The sequence below is a fragment of the Cenococcum geophilum genome, assembly GCF_001692895.1.
Source record: "Cenococcum geophilum 1.58 unplaced genomic scaffold K441scaffold_4, whole genome shotgun sequence".
Taxonomy (NCBI): domain Eukaryota; kingdom Fungi; phylum Ascomycota; class Dothideomycetes; order Gloniales; family Gloniaceae; genus Cenococcum; species Cenococcum geophilum.
The window spans coordinates 3,151,274-3,171,087 of NW_027137562.1; the positions used below are offsets into that span (position 1 = coordinate 3,151,274).

The following is a 19,814-nucleotide window of genomic DNA, read 5'->3' on the forward strand; positions in this document are numbered from 1 at the left end:
GCTGAAGTATCTTGAATGGAGCTGCCCGTTCGATATTGATATAGCAACAATATTGCTTAGAGGCCTTGTAACCCGCCAGTCCAAAGTATCTCAGAAACCACCGACATTGCTCCAGCATGATGACTTTCTACGCTGGGTAGCATTTGCCAGTCAAACTTGAACACATTTGCTGTGGACATGGCTAGGACCATGTCAAACACGAAAGCTTCGAAAGGTTTGACTTGTAAAAGGATGGTTCGTGGTAGATACGATCCACAGTGTCTATAACAAATGAAGGTAGTAGAAAAGGGTAGCAGATATGGTCATGATCTAGATAAGCTTTCACGAGTTTGCGGGCTAGGGACTCTGGAGGTAAGCCTTGATCCTTATGCCTGGATCCATTACCAAAATTCGCTTATCAGAATTTTGTTCTTTGCCTCGGTCTGGCGTAGGCGCCGTTCGAGTTTCTCAACATATTTGACGGTCCTCAACTTGGATTTGTCGGTGTAATCGCAAGCGACTTCGCACGGAGCGCAGGGCTGTAGCTTGTCGCATCTTGACTTTCGCCGATGGCAGCGGTCGCAGGCTTGAATCATAGCGGAGAGAATGGTGAAGATTCTGAGAGGTGTTCGGACATGGCGGCCGCGAGTATCTCCAGGTTAATTGCTCTATCTTCACGAGTCGCCGTAAACGACGGCATTCTTAGCTTCCCTAACAATTCACGGAGAATTGACCTTTTCTAGTGGGGAGCCCCAGGCAAACGCCAGATCAAATGGATCGCTTTCTCGGCAGTTCCAGTGGTTGATCAAAGCCCGAAGGATCGGCTTGTCACCTCAATAACCCTCCCCCTCCCACGCACACCACCCTTTTGTTATGGGGTTCTCCCCACATCTGCAATGATGGAGCATTATAACATGCCCCTGTGAGCCTGTCGTTACCTTCCTTTGTGAAAGACAGCCCTAATTCCCAACCTTCTGTCCAACGGCAATTCTTTCCAGTTTCCGTTCAACTCTAGATATGGCTTTTGACCCTACTGTTGAGTCAGAGTCGAAAATGCGGGACCCTGCCTATGTCGATTCTGGGAAGGAAGTAAAGATTCAAATCCCTCAAGCAGCGAACTTGATGTTAATATTCCTATAGTCACCTAATGAGCCACAAACCGAACTGGATCCTGCTGTTCGAAAAGCTCTAGTTTGGAAGCAAGACAAAAGAATTGTTCCCCTTTGCGCGGGTATCTATCTCCTATGCTACCTTGACCGCTCCAATATCGGAAATGCGAAAATCTTGAATGCCGCAACGAAAGACGACCTCCTTTCCCAAACGCGCATGACAAACTATCAATACACCATCGCACTGATGGTGTTTTTAATTGCATATGCGTAAGTCCATTTTTCTTCTTTCCCCCCCTAATGTCTGCTGCAAGACTGTAAAGCCTCGATAAGCTATAGAATGAGGCTAGGAAATTTTCTTGAGATTCATGTCGGGACGTTCATGTTCTGGGCAAAAAGCTGTACATTCTATATCTGAGAATATGCCCCCCTAACGAGTTGGCTCTAGTCTCTTCGAAGTGCCATCGAATTTCCTATTGAAGAAGCTATCTCCATCTAAATGGATTACCTTCTTGATGCTTTCGTGGGGAGCAATCACCATGGGACTTGGAGGGACCCATTCTTACGGAGCTGTCACCGGAGTCAGGTTTCTTTTAGGCGTGTTCGAAGCTGGCTTGGTTCCAGGTCTTGTATACTACTTGAGTATGATATAAATTCTCCCATCTCCTACCTCACACCTCACATTGCATACCCTAACTTCCCACAGCATTCTGGTACCGCACCGACGAACGCAGCATCCGCGTCGCCGCGATCCTAGCCTCCGCAACCCTCGCCGGGGCCTTCGGCGGCGCTATCGCATACGGCGTTGGGCACATGGACGGGACGTCTGGTCTCTCTGTGTGGCGCTGGCTCTTTATTCTCGAAGGGATCCCATCTTGCGTCTCCGCCGTGTTCGTATACTTCTTCCTCCCCGACTACCCGGAAACCGCAAACTGGCTCTCACTCACCGAAAAAGCCACTGCGATAGAGCGCCTGCGGCTCGAAGGCTCGAAAGGCCACGCGCGCACCACTTGGACCGAGGCCAAGCAGACGCTGACGGACTGGCGCCTGTACGCGCACTATGCCATCTACTTCGGCATCTCGACACCCTTCAGCTCGCTGTCCCTCTTCACGCCCTCCATTACCACAGGGCTCAACTACGAAGGACTCCAAGCGCAGCTCATGCATCTCGACACCCTTCAGCTCGCTGTCCCTCTTCACGCCCTCCATTACCACAGGGCTCAACTACGAAGGACTCCAAGCGCAGCTCATGACGGTACCGCCATATGCGGTCGCGTACGTCGTCACGATATACGTTTCCTGGTCCAGCGACCACTTCAACGCGCGCGCTCTGCACTCCGCTATCTTCGCTACCATAGGCGCAGCAGGTTTTCTTGCCTCAGCCGTTCTGCCCGCTGATGCGTATAAGGTAAGATTTCATTGCTCAAACCCCCTATCCCTCTCCCAGCACTTAGTACTTAGCACTCAGCACTAACCCCCACCCAGCACCGCTACGGTTGCCTCATCGTCGCCGTCAGCGGCGCTTTCTCCTGCATCCCGCCTTTACTAGGCTGGCTCTCCAGCAATCTTCATAGCACGGCCGCAACCGGCCTCGCCATCGCGTTGAACATCTCGTTCGGCGCTCCCGGCCAGATCGCAGGCGTGTGGATTTACAAGGCAGACGAGAAGGAGAAGGGCTACCCAACAGGTCACTGGACGAATGCCGGACTACTGTTTTTCGTTGCTGCAGGTTGTTTGGGCCTCTCTATGTACTACCGCGTGTTAAATCGCAGGATATTGAGGGAGGCGGGTGTGAGTAGGGAGGGCGAGAGAGGGGTTAGATTATACAGATATTAGAAAGGGAATACTGAGCATTTAGATTAGTAATTCATAGGGTAGTTCAGATGGTCTTAAGAAGAGGCTGCAGTTTGTCATGGATATGATATTATATCGTTAATACGCCCATGAAAAGGGCACTAGTGGTTACAACACCGCCTGATCCTATCTCCAACCCTTTCAAAGCTCGCTAGTAATTCTATAAGAACCGAAACATCAGGAGCGCCTAACTACAAGTCGTCCTGCACCCATGCAACTCAAAATCATGATACTGAATAAACGCTAGCCATTAATGTGCAGATCTTGCAAGATAGTCGTAGTTGCGTGACGGTTCAAACTCCAGACTATAACACTAAAAAGAACATCATGTTGGCATCATGCCAATTGCGCTGAATGCATTGCCACTACCTCCGCCTCCACTTCGTTTAGAGCCACCAAAGTTGCTTGAACCCCTCCCACTATTTCGTTTTGTGGTAGTTCCTCTTTTGGATACTCCGGAAGTACTTCGGCGTTTGAAGTAGCCATTGGCCGAACCCCTCCTGCCTCCCTTCAAATAACCTCCCCTGCTGTTCGTACCTTCTCTCGACGGAAATCGACCTTTGCTCGAAGTTTGAGGAGTAGGTCTCGCTATCGAGGCTTCGAACTGTGATGCCTGCCTGTTGAATGCCTGAACGTCTGGAGGAGGGGCAAAGTACGTGCTCCGCTCCATGACTTCATCTTCGCCATCAAATACTGAGCTGTCATAATCCGACTCTCCTCCCTCATCATCACTGATGAGATTGACAACCTCTCGGTTCGGATCTTTTAATACCTCGCTCTGTTCTTCCAGTTCGTTGTAGAGATTTATAGCTGCTTCGATAAGCTTGAAAAACTTCTTGCCATGGAGTTTCACCATAGTTGGGTTGATACCGCGGATACGGTGTAGCTGTGCCTCATTGGTAGGTAAATCGATGGCCATTTCGCGTAAAATAGTGTCCGAGAAAGGCTGCTCTCGAAGGTTCTTTTCGAGCATGATTTTCTGAGCCAATTTTTTGGAGTGCTCCATGAAATCATTCATTACAACTCGTTGGTTGTCGGTTAGACTTGCCACTCTCTCGTCGGTTGTGATAGGAGGACCGAGAACTTGTTTCTTGTCTGACTTCTTCGATTTTCCCTTTTCTCTCACGGGCGCGAAGTCCACATCATCGTCGTAATCAGAGTTATCGTATGAATTGTCGTTAACGACGAAGGAGTCACGGGCATAGCCGTTAGGATGGAAATCGTCGTCATCATCATCGTCATCGTCGGTGATGGCTCGCCGATTACGCCGTTGAGCTGCTGCTTGTACAGGAGAAGAAACGTTTGTTGAGGGGTAGTCTGGCCTAGCAGCGGCTACTCCAGTTCCTCCTTTCTTGGTGTCTTTCTTGGCGGCGGGCTTTGCGAATTTAGCTTTTGCATTTGGTGAAATGCGGACTTGAAGGTTCAATCGCTTTCTCTGTCGCACAAAATCGTCGCTCTTCTTCCCAAGCTTGAAGAAGTTAGTAACGAAGGCTTCAGAGTATTATTCAAACACTCACCTGAACGTAATTCGTGGCAAACCCAGCCTTGTTCACCACACTTTCCTCCATGAGGGCGTTCTCATCTAACAACCGGTGAAACAGCCTTTCAACATCACCACGCTCCAAACCTGCTCCGACACCAAACTCATCCAGCTCCGAGTGATGGCTGACCTTCTTCCCCTTCCCACCACGGAAAACATCTACGCAATGCAGAAGGGTAACCTTCGTTGTCTGTATCTTGCTAACTAGACTAACAGCTGCCGCCGCATATTCTGTGAAGTCTCTGTTCTCGAACGCAGAATCGGACTTGCAATTGTCACAGGAACGATTGCAATCATCACGTTCGAACGACTCGCTGAAGTACTTCAAAACCTGTACTCTCCGGCAGTCGCTTCGATTTTCGCAGAATTGGACCACGTTCCGAAGCATCTGACGTTGTCTTTCTTTCTGTTCCCAGCTCCCTTCCCCAGCATCAATCATGCGTTTCAAGACACTGGTGTCTTGGTAGCCATAGTATAGGTAGCAGCTCGAGCGTTTACCGTCCCTGCCTGCACGGCCAGTTTCCTGGTAGTATCCTTCCAAGCTTTTCGGAATGCTGTGATGGATAACAAAGCGCACATCTGGCTTGTCAATACCCATTCCAAAAGCAATTGTTGCAACTATGACATGGTATGTCCCTTTCTGCCATTGTTTCTGAACAGCAGATCGATCTTGTGGCTCCATGCCGGCGTGGTAATGGTGTGCCTTGATATGATGCTCATCTCGCAGTTTCCCCGCAATCTCCTCACAGCTTTTCCGCGAAAGGCAATATACGATCCCAGACATGTTCCTGTACTTCTCCTTGATAGTCTGGGCAATGCTGCTCAGTACGTCTTTGCCTTTTCTCCGGATTTCGTAGGATAGATTAGGTCTATTAAAGCTTTGTGTAAAGACCTCGCAGCCTTGGATTCCAAGATTGTACATAACATCTACTTTCACGTTTTCGGTCGCTGTTGCCGTCAAAGCCATCACAGGAACCCCAATAAATTGGCGTCGAACCTCTCCCAGAGCTTTATAGTCTGGCCGGAAGTCGTGACCCCATTGGCTGACGCAATGAGCTTCGTCAATGACAATTCTTGCTAAGCGACCTCTTCCATGCAAATCCTTGAAGGCATTGACCATGGTCTGGTTTTTGCTCAACATCTCTGGCGTGACGTAAAGAAGTTGAATATATTTTTCGACTGTCGGGTCTCGGAGCGATTGCGTAATGAACTTACGGTGTTCAATGCTAGACTCGCCGTTGATAAGGAAGGCTTGGGTATTGAGGGCTCTCAGATGTTCAACTTGATCCTCCATCAGACTCAGCAGAGGCGATATGACGATAGTCACGCCTCGAGTCTTTCCAGATGTCACAACTGCGGGTAGTTGGTAGCAAAGGGACTTGCCACCTCCAGTAGGCATAAGGACAAAAACATCCTTTCCAGCAAGCGTAGCATTGATAGCTTCAAGCTGATTCGGCCGAAATCCTTTGAGGTGGAACCGTGTTCTCATTACTTGCTTGACTTCAAGCGACCACGGATGCATCATCAATGTCGGGTCAATTCCAGGCTTAGCGGAAGTCGCTTTCTTTGAAGATTGTTGATCAATAACCTTTGACTGACGGACTTGATTCCCAGATGTCTCAGTAAAGACATCCCTTGATGTTCCTTTCCAGTCGAAAACACTCTTTATGACCCGATTCTCCACATCTTCCGCTATTTCAAGCATGCCTTTCCAGTCGAAAACACTCTTTATGACCCGATTCTCCACATCTTCCGCTATTTCAAGCATGTACTGCTCGTCATACTGGTCAAACTCGTCTTCGACATCTTCTACTCTTGTTGGAGGAGTGCCCATAACAGTACTAAACAGGTCATCGTTCCTGGAGACATATTCGTCTGGAGTGCAGTAACCACTGTGATCTCCGCCCGAGTCACGGGGAGGCTTTAGGTCCTGCTGAAAAGCTGATGTATTTGATTTCTTGGTGGCCGTTTCCTTCCCATGAAGCTTCTTGGGAAATGAGTATGATTCAATGTCAGGCATGCTTTGATCCGGGGCTGTAATTCGACTGGAGTTGGTTGTCTTCGGAATATGATCTGGAAATGGAGCAAAGGGCGCTGGTGATGGAGCGAATCGGATTCGTTTCGCAGGTGTCCATATCTCCGTAGAGGCCACCTGGGTTTGCCTAACGTACTGTGTCTGTCCCACACCGCTCGAGGATGGCCACAGCCGTGTTGTGGGGTTTTCAGAGGTTGGGGTTACTTGTGTGGAGCGTACAACAATGTTCGACTGGTTGCTCAAATCTTCTTCGGAGACAGTAGGAACGCTCAAAGAATTCAGTTGCTCAGCAGGGCCAAGGAGTGAGAAGGCTTCCTTTTCTATGTCTTGGAGAATAACCAGGATCTTCCTAGAATTGTCGAAGTCGACTTCGCTGGGGTGATCTCCAGCTTGCAAAACTTTTATCATCCTACCATTTATTTCTGCCCTTCTCTGACTATCTCTAATATACTGGTCTTTGAAACAAAGCAGACGTTCCAATGACACTTTCTTACTCCTTAAATTCTTAAGCTCTTCTTGTAACGTTAGACACCAATCTCCCGTCGATTGAAAATATGCTATGGTTTCAGCTGATTTGGCTTCAAAGAGCAAGCGAGCAGAATCATAGGACTGTTGCAAAGCAGGTCCGGACTCGCTCAGGAAGGATTGCACAACAGTAATCTCTTCCAGGCTCAGTTTTGTAGGAATCGACTGTCTTGTGCTTGAGCTAGGCGATTCTGGAACAATGTGAAATTTGGTCGGAGAATCTTCCTGGAACCGTGAGGGGTTAACGCTGCCAGGAGAGGTGATAGATTGCACATGTGGTTTATTTTGGGGTTTGGAAACCTTGGGCAATCTGCTCTGGGAGTTGTTTTGCGAGGATGAGGTGGTCTCAGGCTTAATAACGGGTTCCTCCTGTATTGACCTTCTTCGAACGGGAGACAAATCTCGAGGAGAGTGAGCGGATGCTTTAAGAGATAGTTCCGGTTGAGTTTCCAGGGAGCCGTATTCGTCCTCCTCATCATCCTCGGAATCTACTACCATACGTCTCTTATTACTTTGCGGCCTAATCGTTGAAGTATTATCTTCTCCAGAGTTGCTGCTCTTCTTCTTTTGCGGAGAAGGGCTTGGCTTCTGACTCAGGGGTGCTTGAGCAGGTGGCATCGTTTCAGAAGGAACCCGGCTGAAAGATTTACGTTTCTTGGTTTCGGTCCTGATCCTGGTCTCGGTCACGTAGTACTCTTCTTCATAATCTGCAGCAAATGCTGCCATTTCCTCATCACCGCTTTGGCACCACTGCGCTGGTTCCTCAGGTTTGTTTTCTGTTTGTCTCTGTGCAACGGTCGAGTAGGGAGGAGGTGGATCATCCAGAATAGCATCAATCGAAGTAAAATCTCCAGAGGCTGCGGCTTGAGACGAGGGTTTAGGTACGTTTACCTTGTCCCTCAAAGAGTGCGGAAACGTATCTAGATCAGCCTCGAACTCTTCACTTTTCCGCTTCTTTCCTTTCTTGACAGGGGCGGGGCTTGACGACACAAGCTCTTCAGAATCTCCGGTTAAATCAATGGCATCTATATCTTTCCAAGTTGTTATTTGGCCTTTCGGAGTGCTGGGGATAGATCCGACACTGGAAGGAGCGGGGTATTGGTTCTTTGTTGGATTGGCCTGGCAAGCGCGTTGTTCGCTGGCACAATTATCTATATGACAGATGAGCTAAGTTATATCGATTTATGTAGGAATTTTCAGGTCTTTACCGTCATTCTGAGTCGCAAGACGAGCCTTATTTGAAGGTGGGCTGGACACATTCGCTGAGTGTAGATGTACATTTTGGAGTACTAGTCTAGGTTTTGCTGCAGAGCCAGGAGCAGCTCGCAGTCTGGCCATATCTTGGAGTGTTCGGGTCGAGTTGAGCTGTGACTGTGACCCGGTAGTGGATGGTGGTGGTCGTGGAGGTATTGGTGCAGTGGATGGCGGTCGCACTTGTACTGTCTGGATAGCATTGTCCAAAGCGGCCTCAGGACTGGAGGTAGAGGCCTCTAGAATTTGACTGGAGTTCAGCGGCGCCTCTGGAACGAAAGGTCGCGGGGGTGCGAAGGGTGGAACGAAGGGCTTTTCGGTCAACAGCCACTCGAGGTGCTCGTTCAGGTTATTCCTCGTCATTAGAGCCGAGCATCATTGGTGCAGGTGTCCACATCGAGTCTCAAGAGAGCACTCTGTTCTTCTGCCGGTCTGGTAGCGATGTTGATTGAGAATAGTACTTGATGGCGGCGTCGGTCGTCAAGTCGCGTTCCTCGAAAACGCGCCAAGCCTTGTTTCCACGTGATATTCGGAAAATTGACTTCTCATCTGCACTCATATCTTGAAGACAACACTTTTAGGTTAGGTAACTTCAGTTATATATTTTGAAGGTAGTAGCTAGTTCAATGCCGGAGTGTCTTCAAATTCATTGTTGACAATCTTTTCTTAGACTCTGCACGATGTTCCAGGATCAGGACGGGATAAAAGAGCTATCAGCCGCCATTGCAGAACTTCATAATGGCTCCAGGCCCAATACTGTCTTGCCTAGCGATGGTTGTTTGGCCCAAGCGCGCAAGTCCTTGATCCAGACTTTGCCTGAAGCTGGTCTAGGAGTGCAAAAGGCTATCCGGCATCTGATGGAAGAAGTTGCATCCGGATTCAATGCTTCGAGTCGTTCTTCGAACTACTATGGTTTTGTTACAGGCGGATCCACAGAGGCTGCTACTCTTGCGGATAATTTGGTGACTGCATATGATCAAAATGTCCAGGTTCACCTTCCCAAGGAAACAATTGCAACGGAGGTGGAAGATAGAGCTCTCTCACTGTTATGTGAGTTGTTGAAGTTGGACCCAGCACAATGGCAGCATCGGACCTTTACCACGGGTGCTACAGCTAGCAATGCCGTTGGCCTAGCATGTGGGAGAGAATATGTAATTGCAGAGGCTGGCGCCACTCGAAACAGCTCGAACGTGAGCGTTGGTCAAGTTGGGCTTTTTGAAGCCATGTATCAGGCTGGTTTAGATAAGATCCAAATTCTGACCACGGTGCCGCACTCATCTCTTAGTAAAGCTGCAAGTTTGGTTGGCCTTGGACGTACCTCTGTCAAGACCATTGGAATGGAAAGTAGTCCTCATAAGTTCGACATGTCACTCCTAAAGAAAAATCTCCAAGCTCCAGGCACCGCTTCGATCATTGCCATTTCTTGCGGAGAGGTTAACACGGGGCTGTTTGCTACCTCTGGAATAGAGGAGATGCAGCAACTGAGGAAATTATGCGACACTTATGGTGCCTGGATACATGTCGACGGAGGTGAGTGACTTGGAGTGTAGAATGGATGTGATACCCTGACTCAGCACTACCATATGATTCATATTTCCCATTTTTACATGCCTTCTTAATTCTATAATATTTTCTTACACCAATCTATGCTACGCTAATGTGAAGAAGCATTCGGAATATTGGGAAGAATCCTAGATGCTGCAGACTACACTGAGATCATACGAGGTTGTGAAGGGATGGAATTGGCGGACTCCATCACAGGCGATGGTCACAAGTTGCTAAACGTGGTTTGTTCCCAGACCCCACTGCTTCACTAAAACGCCATTGGCCTCTAAGACATTATGCAGCCGTATGACTGCGGTTTCTTCGTCAGTCGTCACAGAGACCTCGCACAGCACGTTTTCCAAAACCCGAACGCAGCCTATCTAAACGCCGCACCGGCCAGCAACGCCATCCTCTCGCCTCTGAACATCGGCATTGAGAACTCCCGCAGACTTCGCGCCCTTCCGGTCTACGCAACACTAATAGCCTACGGCAGTGCTGGCTACCGCGAGATGCTCGAACGTCAGATTAGCCTAGCTCGCGGTATCGCAAACTTCGTTCTATCCAGCCCGGACTACGAGTTACTCCCTCAGCTTTCTAAGCCTGCGGAAGAAGTTCTAGCTACCATCTACATAATTATTTTATTTAGAGCAAAAGATGAGGCATTGAACAAGGAGCTCGTGCAGAGGATCAATGCCACATCTAAAGTTTACATTTCTGGGACGGCATGGGACGGCAAGCCAGCTTGCCGGTTTGCTGTGTCGAATTGGAAAACGAATGCAGCAAAGGATCTATCGTTAATCAAAAACGTTCTTCAGTCAGTGGCCCAAGAGTGGGAGGCATCAAAAAACAAATCCTGAACAGAGAGAGGAAATATGCGGTAGAAGGCAGGAGTTCAAGAAGTTCAATTAATTTTTATCCAGCATGGTGGCAGGACATTATGGAGGCTATGCAGGCGTCAAACGGGCAACCTTTCTCTTCACCATATCTACTATATTACAAAAGTTTCTAGAAATTTAAAGGCGCGAGATTCTCATTCCGTCTACCTTCGAGGCGTACAAATCCTACTTAGCCTCCCAGTCTCATCATCGCCAGTGGCTTGGTCTGTATGATTCGCTCTGAAGTCCTTCAAGCGCTCGTCCAAAACTCGCATAGCTTAGCAACAAATAATAGGATGGTGCCACCTTTTTTTGCGCGTACTTTTCTATCAACGGTACATAGGACACCTCATAAGGTGTCTCAACCTGACCTCCTCGACCTCCTCCAGCTTCCCCACCTCCCCAATGGCCGAGTTCGCCCCGCTGCCAGGCCTGAACTGGCCCGTTCTACGACTCGCGAAGCAGCACTATCTGTAGCCACTGGGGCCTGGATATTGGCCTGCGCCAGCGACAAAGACGGCGGGTTTGCAGGCTGAGAGGTGCGAAGGCGGGACGAAGAAAATGAATTCGAAGCGAGGGAAGGCCATGATAGGGAGGCTTCGGAAGAGGGATGGGTAAACAGTTAAAGTTAAAATGGATTTGAGATGTTTGGGAAAGATTGTGATATCCGGCGTCGTATGCTGATGGAGATAGGTGGGAGTCGGTTTGGGGTCATCTAATAAATCAGACCCTTCGTGGATCGCTGATGTGAGCCATTATAATACAGGGCTCCATGAAAATCGGCCTCTGCACCTCCACGCTGTGGAGCCCGGGAACCTGGCAGACAGCTATCGGCGTTCCATCAGGATCGTACCAATAGACTGCCAGAGCAAACGCAGAGACGTGTGTACGGCAGCGCAGCGCGGGCGTAGCGACATGGTGGTATCGTGAAGATTTTTCACCGGGAGGGTGAGCCCTAAAAAACTTAATGTTGGTATGCTTTAACAACGTGCAGAATACATATATTACAATGATATGTATTATGCGGTGTTGTTAGTGGATTGTTGTTTTTCTACTTGCGACGCGCGTCACATATATATATTAGGCGCGTCCTGCCATATTCTGCCATGTTCTGCCACCTTGCTATTAGCTTACTTACCACTAGCGTGTTAGCCGTGTCCTGCCATATTCTGCTATATTCTGCTATTATACTATTAGTTCGCTTACTACTAGAGTATTAGCCGTCCTTGTGATATATCTAACGCTTCTAGCTATACTAGGAGTACTTTAGAAAATATAAAGAACTAGTAGGCTATAACTATATAGTCCAAGAAATCTATATATACACTTCTCCTCCCTTTCTTCCCTGCCCTATGCCTCTAAATTAACGCTATTATTAGTAGAATGTTCTACCCATTCTACTATCTCTAACTTAATTTAGTTTATATTAATAAGTCGCTTAAGGGCTAATAATAGTTTACTTTTAGTTATAGCGTCTATAGGGTTACTGTCTCCATTAATTTACTTAACTTTAGCTATTTTACGTCTTTTATATAACTAGTATAGGTATATAATATTAATTATAAGTCTCTTCTCCTATATTGTTCCTAGCTTAATAAGGCATTTATAGATTAACTTAGAATTAGTATAAAGGATAAGTGGTAGGCTAATATTAAGTTATAGTTTAACTATAGCCTTAATTATAGCGCTAATGTTAAAACTATGGGCTATAGCGTATAATTTAGAGGCTAGTACGCTTTTAGTAACTCTCTTACACTTAATTAAGGACTAGTAGACGATATTCGCCTTATTTAATAAGTCTATTAGTACTAGGATATATCTAATTTGTAATAAGAGGTCCTTATTATTTATAAATAAGGAATTAGTGAATATAAGTAGTTAAAGTATCTCTATATTAAGTTTAACAAAGCTTAAACCTCTTATTAAGTTTTTAATTTGCTACTAAATTCTCTTATTAAGTAGTTTTATGTCTTTCTTATTAGGGTTAATTACTTAGGCAGCGTAGGATAAATTAAAAGAAGCTTTAGGCTAGTATATAAACGCAATATAAGCTCCTCTTACTTATTAGGCGACGTATTAGTCCTTAGGTATAAGTGCCGTATAAATAGTACCTCTGGAGCTAGTTATTATAATAGCTTCCTTAATATTAACAAGGGTTAGGTTCTAGTATTGGCGCTCCTATATAAGTGTAATTATATGGTCCTATTATTAAATAATGCCTCCGTTAAACTTAATTGGGTGCTTTAGTATAAGGTACTTGCGTTCCTTAATTAGAAACTTTACTTTTTTAATCTTTTCTTATTCTAAAGCTATAAAAACTAAATTAGCTAAGAAGAGGGTATTATTAGTCTAAAGGCTAACTATTCTAAAGCTTGTAGAATTATTAAGGTGAAGTAAGTAGGGGTTATAAGTGGATTGGTTTATATTTAACTCCTTAGTATAGTAGTTGTAATAGGTCTTAAACTAATAATTGCCTACTTCTGGGATGCCGTATAAAGGTCTAACGACCTTAAGAATTATGTTTTATAAGACTCTAAGTACTATACTAAGTTTAAAAGGTGCTTAGATATAGAAGTTTTAATTTAGTTTTATAATTAACTAAATATAGGCTTATAAGATGTCTTGTAAGTAAAGGTATATATTATTAGTTTGGGTTATAGCCATAATATAGAGAATAAGGCGTTAGCTAACTTATTAAATTATAGGTAATTAGGTTAGTATAAGGTCTTTTTCTAGGTTATTATAGGCCTATATAACTAGTCTTAATTTCTTAAAGGCCTTGTTAGTATTAGGATTCTTAATTTTATTAATAAATTTAGAGTTAAATACTCTATTGCCTTAAGGTACGTCCTTAATATTAACTAATTTAAAGACTCCTTTTTTAAGTAGTTCTTTAACCTCTTTCTATTATAAGGCTATAAACTAACTATTGGTTTTATTCTTATCTTGTAAGTATATGGATATATTTATAGTATTAACTGCGATAGGATACTTACGTAGTTTACCTCGTCCTCGCTTAACTAGTTAAGGTTCCTAAGGTAGTTCTATAATTAACTAAGGTAGTTTATTCTCATTATTAGGTTATACGTCCTTTATATCTTTAGGTTCTTATAAGTATAGTTTTATAACTATACTATAAAAGTTAATAGGGCTGTGGGGGAGTTATATAGTATAGGTCTTATTGTTAATACTAAGTAGATTATAGGGACCTAACTAGAAACTAGGCTGGCCTATAGGTCCTTCTCTCTATGCCAGTATAAGTAAGTTAAGTGGTAGGTTATAAATTACGGTTGTTTTAGGGCTATTGCGCATATTAAGAGCATCTGCTACTTAATATTCGGCTCTAATTTTCTTAATTTCTTCTATGGCTTTCCTAAGGGCTATAGCTTATTATATAACTGTAGGGTTAGGTGCATTGGATTCTACTATATATAGGTAAGCTCCAAATACTAGTAAGGTGGGTATAAGGCCGTTAGGGCCTACTAAATTATTAATCGCCTTAAAAGCCATTTATAGAGCTATATCTTTATTAATATCCGGTAGTTTTGTGGTAATAATACAGTATATATAGTAAAGGGGACCGTAATAGCGTTCTACTATTTTAATTAAGTTATGGGCTTTAATAGGTATGCTTTTTATAATTGTTCTAAATATTATAATATACTGCTTAAATTCCTTACTTACGAAGTTCTTACCTGTATTATATATAATTATATTAGGAGGTCCTAAATATATATTGATCCAGCATATTCGTAGTATATCCTATATATATTTGGCGCTAATACTTTATAGCTATTTGCTAGCTTAAAATCGTATTCCTTTATTAATAATGTATAAAAGGGGTGCGCCGTTAATATATATAATGTTAACCACGATTAAGTAGTTAAAATTAATATTATTATATATTCTAAATCTAAATCTACTAGGTAATTTTCTGTATTTTTAATAATAATAGTAGTAGCGTATAAAATGGTCTAAGGTCTTACTATTAACGTTATATCCTAAGCGTTTAAGTACTCGCGTAAGGCGCTTAACTAAAGGGTGGCTAAAACGGCGATATAATTGTTTTAGTTCTATATTAGTTAAGTAGCAAGGGTTTTATTTAAATAACTTAGTTAAATAAGTACGTAGGGATATATTTTAAAGCAGGAAAGGGTAGCTAAAATAATATATAACTGGTACTATACTGCGAGATATAACTAGTAAGTTCTTTAAGTTGTTAAAATATACTTATAGGTGGTTTATATCTGCCAAGTAAAGCAAAAATAGGGTATTAACCTTAATAATATAAAACTCAATTGTGCTAATATGTAACGGAATTCCCCAGAAGGTACATATTAGATGAGATAGAAGGAGGTCTTATCTATGTTCCAGAAGGAGGTCTTATCTATGTTCTAGAAGGAGGTCTTATCTATATTCCAGAAGGAGGTCTCACCTATGTTCTATCTACGTCCCAGAAGACACGGTTAGACAGATAAGGGGTAAAGGGTTTTGCTGGCGTCTTAGAAAGATTATATAGGGAGCTAGTTCTCCTCTAGAGAAGAACTAGTAATTAGTCTCTAAATAGAAGTGGTTAGAAGCATTTATCCTTTAATACATAAAACTTATTCTACCTTTAACTTACCTTTTATTTACCTTTAACTTACCTTCTACTTACCGGTGACACTATTAATTAGATAATTATATATTCTAGTTAGGCTGGCCTCTTATAATTCTAATTGCTCACAATCCGTTAGGAACGTACGGCTATTAATTAATAATAATGAACTATACTCCTGTACTCTATAAAGCAACGCCCTTACCGTAAGAGGCTTAAAGAGTCTCCCTAGAGGAGCGCATTCCCTCTTCCTATAAAGAAGCCACGGCTGGTCCGTCTAACCTTGCGAGACCCTTAGAAACGATTACCGCTGGGGAGTTATTAGAGCGGTCGCTATACGAGACCCTATAAAAAATAAAGGAGTTAGAGATATAATTAAGATAAGTATATTAAGACTACCAAGAATAATTACAAGGATAATTAGGGGAAGTATAGACACCCTAAACACGAAGCGGACTTAAAAGGGTAACGCTATACTATACTATAACGTTAGAAAAACCTAAATTCCGTATAAAGGAATTTAATAAGTACCATGGTAATAGTCTTCAGAACTATAATTATTTTATTTAATAATGCGAAACTAAGTTTCGGCTAGATCCGAAATGTTACTCTAATGAGTATAATTAGATACTAATTACTTCTACCTTCCTGCGTGGCACCGTTAAGAGTTTATAGACACGCTATAAGAAGAAACTTACTATACCCCTTAAATTTAGCGAACTTAGGACCTAGTTGGTTAATTAGGTCTAAGACCCTACTAATTAAGGGATAAACTACAACTAGCGATACTATAACGCTAAATAGCGGGATAGTTAGACTGTGGTCTAGTTCGTAAACTACTTAAAAGAACTAGAAGATAATATACCCTACTCGGATCTATGGGATAACGCTATATAACTTCACTAGCTACTCGCTAAGCTATAACCTAAGATTTAACAGGCCATATAAGAGAAGGGCGAAATTCCTACCTCTTAAGAAAAGCTTATCTCTAAAGCTATTCGGATTAAGAGTGCTAAAAGAGACTATTTAGGCAAGCGAAAGGAACGAGACGCTAATAATAAAGAGCGTAGGACTAGACCTAGCTTTAATAATAGGGGTAGATTCCGACCTAACCGCTCTGTGGAAGGATAACGTGAGTAGGCCTTACAGCCCCAGAGCAATGCTGGTTAACCCTAAAATAATAATAGGCAGAGACCTAATCCGTAGGAGGGGAACTGGGAGATATATACCTGTTATAACTGCGGTAAGAAGGGCTATATAAGCCGCTTCTGCTGGTAAAAGAAGTAAGAGTCGGCTTAATTAGGAAAAGAGATAGCCTAGTAGATCTTTACTCCCTTATACTAGGCCAGTAAGAGAAGGAGGGAGTAAACTGCTATATGGTTATTCCTGTCTCTATTTAAGTTAATAATAAATAGGTAACGTGAGACTGCCTTATGGATAGCGGCGCGAGTATAGGGTTTATTTCTTAATTACTGGTGAAAGAATTAGATTTGGACCTTAGCGGCTTATAGGTGTATACTGTTTAAAGTATTAGAGGCCACCGGATTCCATACTATAGGGAATAGGCTTTTTCTGTGGCCAGCTAGGACCGCAATGGTCTATAGGATACGTAGGAAATGCGCTTCTATACCGTAGAAATTAAGGGGTATAACCTTGTTTTAGGATACCTATAGCTTCGCCAAGTTAATCCGGATATTAATTGGCCTTTAGCCTTGTATTAATATTAGAAGTCTTAACCGCGCATTATAGTTAAAGATTAAGAGACTTTCTTAAACTATATATAAGAAGAAGGGTGGGTATATACTATATATGCCACTCTTAATACTAAGAACGGGGATATAGGATATTTATTTTTGGATATCTGGCTATACGTAGTTAAGGAACTAGAGATTCTATAAAAATATATAGACTTAGAGGATGTTTTTAGTAAAGAGGCTGTATAAACCTTACCTAACCCTATATTAGTTAAGTATAAGATAGATATAGGGGATAAACAACCTCCTTTTAGACCGCTGTATAACCTATTAGAAAATAAGCTGGCGGTACTGCGTTAATATATAGTGGACAATCTTTAGAGAGGATGGATTTAGCCCTTTATAAGCCTGGCAGGGGCGCCGATTATATTTATACCCAAAAAGGACAGGACCCTTTGCCTTTATATTAACTATTAGGCGCTAAATAAGATTACTATAAAGAATTGCTACCTGTTACCCTTAATAGGGGAGCTTATTAACAGGCTATTGGGCGCGAAGATATTTATAAAATTAGATCTAAAAGATATATACTATTAAATCTGGATTAAAGCCAGCGATAAGTGGAAAACGGCATTCTGAATATGGTATGGCCACTTTAAGTACCTAGTGATGCCATTCGGGCTTACTAACGCACTAGTGATATTTCAGGCCTATATTAATAAGGCATTGTTAAGCCTATTAGACACGATATGTATAGTCTACCTTAATAACATTATAGTCTACTCTAATAACTACAAAGTATATACGTACCACGTACGAATAGTACTAGAAAGACTGCGGGAATATAAGCTTTATATAAACCTAAAAAAGTATACGTTCTATACTACTAGCATTAATTTTTTAGGCTTTATTGTTAGCGTTAACGGAGTGTTAATAGAGAAAAGTCGGGTAGACGCTATTAGGGAATAGCCCTACCCTATAACATTTAGAGAAGTATAGGTTTTCTTAGGTATGGCGAACTTTTACTAAACGTTTATTGTTTACTACTTATAAGTAATACTCCTAATTACCGATCTACTAAAAGGATCTAAGAATGGCAGGAAGTTAGGACCCTTTATATTTAGGGAAGCTGCTAAGCAGGCTATAGACCGGTTAAAGGATTTATTTATATCGGCGCCTATCCTAATATACTTCTACTAGGAGCTATNTATATACCTTAAAACAAATGCATCCGGCTTTACCCTAGGGGCAATTATATCTTAATTAAAAGACGGAAAATAGCATCCTNTGGCGTTTTAGTTAAGGAAAATNACCTCTATANAGTAGCGTTATATAACGTATAACTAGAAGCTGCTCNCGATAATCGCAGTAATAAAGCACTAGCGATATTATTATATGGNAAGCAATTATCCTATTAAAGTCCTTACAGACTATAATAACCTAGAATACTTTATAACTATAAAGATGTTAAGCGGTTAATAAGCTAGGTAGGTAAAGGCACTATTGCAGTACAATTTTAAGATTACGTACCGCCTAGGAAAGACAAATCCTACTAATGGGTTATTAAGACGTCTAAATTATGAGATAGGGAGGATCTAGGACAGCATAGGGGAAATAATCCCCATATTGCAAAATTTGCTTAGGAAGAAAGAAGACTCTTTCTCTAAAACTATAGAATTTCGCGGTAGGGTAGAGGTCCCAGCAATATAGCTGCGAAGCAACATAATTATGGAGCCGTAGGATATAGTTATAGACTAGGTTATAGACTAAGCAGATATCACAAAGTTGGCGTACCCTAGAATTAGCGAGAATTCTATAGGATATGCTAGAGGTATCGCGGCACCTTTAACTTAACGGCGTATTAGCTGCGAGTTCTCGGATCTAAAAGGGATAGGCGAGATGCCTATCTATAGCGTGGCACACTGTATAATGGTAGGAGAATCTACTGGCACTAATGGTTTAAAACGTCTTATGCTATGCCTTAAGTCCGTAATAGCGGCAGGCGAAATAGAAGCAAGTAATTTATACAAAACCTTTCCAGATCTTCTTCTTTAAGCTTAATAAAGGGACGCCTTTGCCTTTAGGGAGAGGTGGAAAGATATAGTAAAGACTAACTTGGCTGGAGTTACTAAAAAGCTATAGTAGTAAGACTAAAAGGGTCTATTGCGCTTTAAGGGTACTGTATATATCCTAAAGGACTAAGCGATTTAAGACGAAATTTTAAAGGTCTTCTATAATAACCCTCTTAGGGGTTACTACGGTGCTAATAAAACCCTTAAGGCTGTTTAAAGGAAATACTTTTAGGATAGAATGTCTGAAGAGGTTAAGGACTATATATTAAGGTGTAATATGTGCTAAAGAATATAGATATTTAGGCATCGCCTATATAGCGAGTTATTAGTGCTTCCTATTCCGCAGGGACCTATATTAAAATTAATAATGGATTTTATTATAGGCTTACCCCCTACTAAGATAAGAACTAGAGAGGTTGATAATGCTATCTTAGTAATTATTAATAGGTATATAAAGTTTTTAGAATACTTTACTGTTATAATAATGATTATAGTAGCAGAACTGGTAGACCTGTTTTTAGAATAGTGGCTCTTATTTAGCACGCCAAGGGGAATTATATCTAATAGAGGCACCGTATTTAACAGTGCATTTTAGTCTTTATTTTGTCTCTTATTAAAAATACGGCGAAGGATAAGTACTACCTTTTACCCGTAAATAGACGGGCAAATAGAGCGTCTAAATGCGTTATTGGAATACTACCTCCGCTGCTATATTAATTATTAATAGGATAATTAGAT

The 19,814-nt window shown here is 42.7% G+C and overlaps 3 protein-coding genes across 3 annotated transcripts; 2 read left to right on the forward strand and 1 right to left on the reverse strand.

Moving 5' to 3' along the window:
• Window positions 1-801: 801 nt before the first annotated feature.
• On the forward strand, window positions 802-2,924 carry K441DRAFT_702874 (putative MFS transporter; the record flags this gene model as incomplete). Its single annotated transcript, XM_067653434.1, has 6 exons — window positions 802-1,068; window positions 1,120-1,358; window positions 1,537-1,730; window positions 1,795-2,137; window positions 2,247-2,496; window positions 2,574-2,924. The coding sequence occupies exons 1-6, from the start codon at window positions 997-999 to the stop codon at window positions 2,922-2,924; spliced, it is 1,449 nt and encodes a 482-aa protein (XP_067508881.1). The 5' UTR covers window positions 802-996.
• Window positions 2,925-2,993: 69 nt separating this feature from the next.
• Window positions 2,994-8,712, reverse strand: K441DRAFT_602592 (uncharacterized protein). The gene is made up of 4 exons (XM_067645271.1): window positions 8,251-8,712; window positions 6,190-8,193; window positions 4,460-6,126; window positions 2,994-4,410 (listed from the first exon to the last, which is right to left on the reverse strand). Exons 1-4 carry the CDS (start codon window positions 8,654-8,656, stop codon window positions 3,268-3,270), a joined length of 5,220 nt encoding a protein of 1,739 aa, XP_067508882.1. The 5' UTR covers window positions 8,657-8,712; the 3' UTR covers window positions 2,994-3,267.
• Window positions 8,713-8,878: 166 nt separating this feature from the next.
• K441DRAFT_627672 (pyridoxal-dependent decarboxylase) lies at window positions 8,879-11,057 on the forward strand. Its single transcript, XM_067646173.1, has 4 exons — window positions 8,879-8,904; window positions 8,964-9,823; window positions 9,962-10,080; window positions 10,141-11,057. Exons 2-4 carry the CDS (start codon window positions 8,974-8,976, stop codon window positions 10,693-10,695), a joined length of 1,524 nt encoding a protein of 507 aa, XP_067508883.1. The 5' UTR covers window positions 8,879-8,904; window positions 8,964-8,973; the 3' UTR covers window positions 10,696-11,057.
• The last annotated feature ends 8,757 nt before the right edge of the window (window positions 11,058-19,814 follow it).

Bases quoted from the DNA above. Each gene is read 5' to 3' on its own strand.
- K441DRAFT_602592 (XM_067645271.1), bottom strand. From the start codon at position 8,656: ATGACGAGGAATAACCTGAACGAGCACCTCGAGTGGCTGTTGACCGAA. The intron at 6,127-6,189 runs GCATGCTTGAAA...TCGACTGGAAAG, and splicing joins GAGTGTTTTCGACTGGAAAG to GAACATCAAGGGATGTCTTT. The intron at 4,411-4,459 runs GTGAGTGTTTGA...AACTTCTTCAAG, and splicing joins TTGCCACGAATTACGTTCAG to CTTGGGAAGAAGAGCGACGA.
- K441DRAFT_627672 (XM_067646173.1), top strand. From the start codon at position 8,974: ATGTTCCAGGATCAGGACGGGATAAAAGAGCTATCAGCCGCCATTGCA. The intron at 9,824-9,961 runs GTGAGTGACTTG...AATGTGAAGAAG, and splicing joins CTGGATACATGTCGACGGAG to CATTCGGAATATTGGGAAGA. The intron at 10,081-10,140 runs GTTTGTTCCCAG...GACATTATGCAG, and splicing joins GTCACAAGTTGCTAAACGTG to CCGTATGACTGCGGTTTCTT.